Here is a 4,355-nt window from a genome sequence, read left to right on the forward strand (position 1 = left end):
TCTTATAGTTAACTTTGCAATGTCCCTGCTGCCCATTCCTTGACGTAAGCATGTTAAGTAATGAAAAAATGTATAGATATGGTCATATAGGGACAGGGAATCGTATCTTTAGCGTGAAAGAAGGATTGGCTTTTCTTCGCACGAATCCATCGTTGGATCCTGCAATAGTCATCTCGAGATCTGTGCATGAGGTTGATCGAAGAAGTCCGGAGTGCTTTCAGAACTGTATGGAGCATGATCCAATGGTCGACATTGTGAAGGAAGATCAATTATTCCTTAGTGCGAAAGATACAACCCGACCCCTCATACAGAACAGAGTGCGGATCCCTTGCAGCAAGGAGTCAGGGGGGTTGGGGCAAGTGGGCTGGTCCAGATTTGAACCGGTTGAGTTGGCAGACCTGGTCAAAATTTTCCACTCCTACTCTTAAATTTTCCGCTCCTACTTCTCCTATCTAGAATATTTTTATAGACACTTAAGACAACATTTGTTGCAGGTACATATATGGCACCCTATTCCCATCATAAGAGATTGGAATCTCGGTTCCCTCTATCTCCTTCCAAAGAGCTACACCACAGCGGCCAAGTTTGGCTGTCTTCTGTATCTCTCTGATCCAAAGAGCATCAGCCACACATTTTCTGCCAGTAGTCTTCTCATTTGCCAGTTCGAACATGGCATGGCATCAACAACTACCCAACCCAAGCCATCAACTTGAGACTTCCTCTGCAACTGCTTCAAGTGAACAATAGCATCATACAAACTCCACCCGCTTTATCATTTTTAAAGTTTCAGTCAGCGGCTTCTTCACCTCTTCTGAAGTTATTTTCTTTCGGATGTCAAACTCAATGCTTAAAAGGATTTGGTTCCTATTGCTACTATTGCGAACAGAATTTCAGCACCAAGCAAAGAAACAAGATATTAGCCTAAACACCATTTATTGATTTATGTAGCGTAATCAACGACAATGCATTGATCTTGGACATTTCGAGTTTTCTAGTAGTATTTCCGCTTTTCGCTAGGTGGAAATTCAACTCAATTCTGAGCGTTATTCAGATTATTGTAGGAATGATCTAATCTTGAGCAGCAGAGCTTGGTTTACAAAGTAATGTAGCCATTTTTAATCATCCATTCCAAGCTCCAATGGTTGTCAACATTCTTCAGGGTCCAGTAGGCCCATCCAAAGGTGGCCTGCCCATAGACTTTTAATTGGGCCTGCGCAAACCTTTGATAGTCCTCCTTTGTTGCTCCTTTCACCTCCCATTCTGCCACCCATTCCCCTGCAGCACAATTAATCAATCATCAATTTCAGCCGACGACAGATCGAAAATGACGATAGGAAGGTCTTGAATCGGCAATTTACCAACAAAAGTGAGGGGGCCATTAGATCTGGTTATGGTAGCAAGGTCGTTGGCTCGGTTGTTGTTAATGTAGTCGATGTTCTGTTGCACCGTCAAGCCATTGAACTGATTGGAGAAGAGATTGTAGTAGTGGGCGTCGATGACAGAGCCCTGGAATCCGCTGGCAAACCCGAGGAGCTCCGTCGGGTCGGCCGATAGTCGGTTCGACATAATCACGTAGGCATCGGATGTGTATTTGCGAACAGTGTTGTATCCAGCTTGATAGTACTTTTCTAGGCTATCTAGTGTTACCCCGGGTGCTAGCGGCTCGTTGATAAGCTCAATTGCAAGGAGGCTTGGGTCTTGAGCATACCTTCATGAAGAAAAGAAAGGTCATGAGTTCTGCACTCTGGTTACCTACTTTGCAGAAAAAATTGACCTGGTTTGAATCCAACAACAGTGGATCTAAACTAAGTTAAAACCCATGTTCATGACCCAAAACATGCTCATGGGGTTGGATCCACATTGAGCTTAAGTTTATAGCCCAACCTGTTCTGTTTGGTAGTTCTTAGAGAAAAATGCCAGCAGGTAAAAATAAATCTCTCTTTTGTGTCTTCCACATTGCATATATATTTTTTGTGAGGAACTCTATAGTCCAAATATACAAAAGCTTTTCGATATAAACATCAAATGTTTCAAGCCATATATCATGAAATTTGCGCAATATGTATCATCGGCATATTGTCGATGCATGTCACCGAAGATAATTGTACATGCTTAATTAGGTCAGGTATTATGGAGATTATTTTGACTGGGGTATTGAACTAATGATATAGTTGAATGGAGGAAAGAAAAGACAAGGCAGGCCTACCTAGCTGTGAGAAAATCTATCACTGCAACCGTCTGATCTATATTGGCATCAGTCTTACCCCATTCTTGAGAACCATCTCTTGAGGCACTGTGCTCATTTCCATTCTGTGATCCAGGTGCGGCATGGAGGTCCACAATGACCTTTATATTATACTTTCTGCACATCAAGACAGGGCAAGACAAGAGTTTAGATTAGCAAATTCCGGAACAGAACATCAGGAGTGGATTCCTCCTCACCCTGCCCATGCGAAAGCATTATCCAAAGCTTGGAGGGACCCGCCAACAAAAGGCTTTGGAGGATTCGGGTCGCTGGCTATCCACCACCCAACTGGAATTCTGACAGCATTCAGTCCATTCTGGGATATGAAACTGAAGTCATCCTCCACTATAAAGCTGCTCCAATGCTCCTGCCACCATTCATAAAACAAGTTGAGGCATAATTACACAATCCACCACTAAATCTTAGAAGAGATCCAAATAATATCTTAGCGTATCCAAGCGAGCAAGTCGGCTAGTCAAAGTAAGCACTCTAGCTTGACAACTAGAGTCAAAAATGGCGAGCTTCAGGAGATGATGATTTCTAAAAGTTAGGCACCACATTAGCAGGATATGGTCATGAGTACAATAATTTACTGCTGACCATTCATAAAAGTTGGATAATCTCCAGCTGGGTAAACGTTGACAAGTCAAAGTCAAAGAATTGACTCGTAAAGCCTCTCTCTCTCTCTCTCTCTCTCTCTCTCACAATTACCTTCATGACTTCTGGAGCCTTTTCTGGTCCATAGCCATTGGTGACTTGGTACTCCCCTTGCAGTGTGGCAACTATAGTCATCCGGAAGACAGAAGGATCATCATCTCCCCAGCTGGTACTCTCAGGGTAGTCCGCAGTCACCAACACATCCGTTTTCGCCTGCGAACAACCAAAGCTCGGCGTTGAAGAAGAAAAGAGGCAAATGGATAGCAATAGACGAGCAATCGACAGCAACAATGTACATAAATTGTTGCAAAGAAAATTTGCACCCCGATCAGTACCTGTATGAAGAATCCATTTGGTGCTTTGATCCGAACTCGGTTCGGGTCATCGGCATTCCTCACAATCTCAAGTGTCTCTGATTGGCCAGGATCAGTCGAGACCGCCACAACACCATCTCCTTGGCTGCTGAGGCCTACGAATTGCTTATCGAAAACCTTAAATTGGAAGGTGGACTCTGTAATTCTCCACAGCTGGTTTGATATAAGATCAAGATTAGTTGCTCAAAATCTTGATATAGAGATAATAAGAAACCAGAGCAATAATAACACAAACCGTGAAGGTTTCCCAACCCGAAGCACTAGTCCGATTCGCGACGATGATCGTTCCGCCGCCATCCTCAGCGGACAAGTACATCTGCTGCGTCACGGACTCGAATTGGAGTTGGGTGCCATCCTAGAGTTAAAGGCGGGCATTATTGAGAGGAAGCTGAGCAAGATATTTGAACATACGTAAACAAAACTCAGCGGCTGAAACTAAGATTCGAACCTCGGGAACCAGTAGAAAACAAAGCTACTGAAATCGACAAATATATGCTAAAACAAGAGAATGGAATTCAAAGCAGCAAGTATGTGCTCATGTAGATAGTGCAGAAAGCAAGGGTTGTGGTACCAGGAGATCTTTGTTGGGTATGCCATCAAAGAGGGATGGCTCAATCCAGCCCTCGGTCACCAGCCATCCTCCGAGGCTGACAGCCTTCATTGGCGAAGAAGGGGTGGCTCTGGCAGCAGAGGAGAAGGAAGCGTGACATGAGAGTACGAGGAGAATTGGCAGCCATTTTAGAAGATGGCGGACTGCCATAACTCTCTCTCTATCTCTCGCTCGGCCTGTTAAGGTATTCGAGTGGAGGTGAATGTATAGAGGCTTGGAATCTTGAGCTGGATGGCCTCACCCCAATCTCTTTCTCGGACAGCCAAAAGTAGATAGAAAGTCGAACACTTCCAGAAGGATGAACCGAGTGGTGGTGGGGCCCTGGGCGAATGATCCAAAGACTAAGAAAGAAGCTATGGGACTTTTGGAAAAGGTCGAACCTAGTCATGTGCTAAAGATAATCATAACGTGCCTTCGGGGGTAAGAAATTGGGTCCAAGCGAACAATCCGGCGACTTAAGTGCGTCTGT

At 44.3% G+C, this 4,355-nt stretch overlaps 1 protein-coding gene across 2 annotated transcripts; it reads right to left on the reverse strand.

Moving 5' to 3' along the window:
- Positions 1-916: 916 nt before the first annotated feature.
- Positions 917-4,146, reverse strand: LOC103717241 (putative glucan 1,3-beta-glucosidase A). Of its 2 annotated transcripts, none has more exons than XM_017845212.5 (8): positions 3,848-4,146; positions 3,512-3,631; positions 3,238-3,429; positions 2,957-3,115; positions 2,443-2,612; positions 2,207-2,362; positions 1,359-1,708; positions 917-1,275 (listed from the first exon to the last, which is right to left on the reverse strand). In XM_017845212.5, exons 1-8 carry the CDS (start codon positions 4,034-4,036, stop codon positions 1,094-1,096), a joined length of 1,518 nt encoding a protein of 505 aa, XP_017700701.3. In that variant the 5' UTR covers positions 4,037-4,146; the 3' UTR covers positions 917-1,093. The 2 variants fall into 2 exon arrangements, with proteins under 2 accessions (XP_017700701.3, XP_088577936.2); XM_088721810.2 differs by having other exon boundaries at positions 3,512-3,664; positions 3,848-3,975.
- Between the last annotated feature and the right edge of the window lie 209 nt (positions 4,147-4,355).

Source organism: Phoenix dactylifera, chromosome 5 (assembly GCF_051530095.1).
Source record: "Phoenix dactylifera cultivar Ajwa chromosome 5, Ajwa_hap1_PhDact_Kaust_v1.1, whole genome shotgun sequence".
In the NCBI taxonomy this organism is placed as follows: domain Eukaryota; kingdom Viridiplantae; phylum Streptophyta; class Magnoliopsida; order Arecales; family Arecaceae; genus Phoenix; species Phoenix dactylifera.

Coding starts and splice junctions, on each gene's coding strand:
- LOC103717241 (XM_017845212.5), bottom strand. CDS start 4,036: ATGGCAGTCCGCCATCTTCTAAAATGGCTGCCAATTCTCCTCGTACTC. Junction 2,363..2,442: donor AATGCTTTCGCATGGGCAGG/GTGAGGAGGAAT, acceptor CTTGATGTGCAG/AAAGTATAATATAAAGGTCA. Junction 1,709..2,206: donor ATAGATTTTCTCACAGCTAG/GTAGGCCTGCCT, acceptor TTCTTCATGAAG/GTATGCTCAAGACCCAAGCC.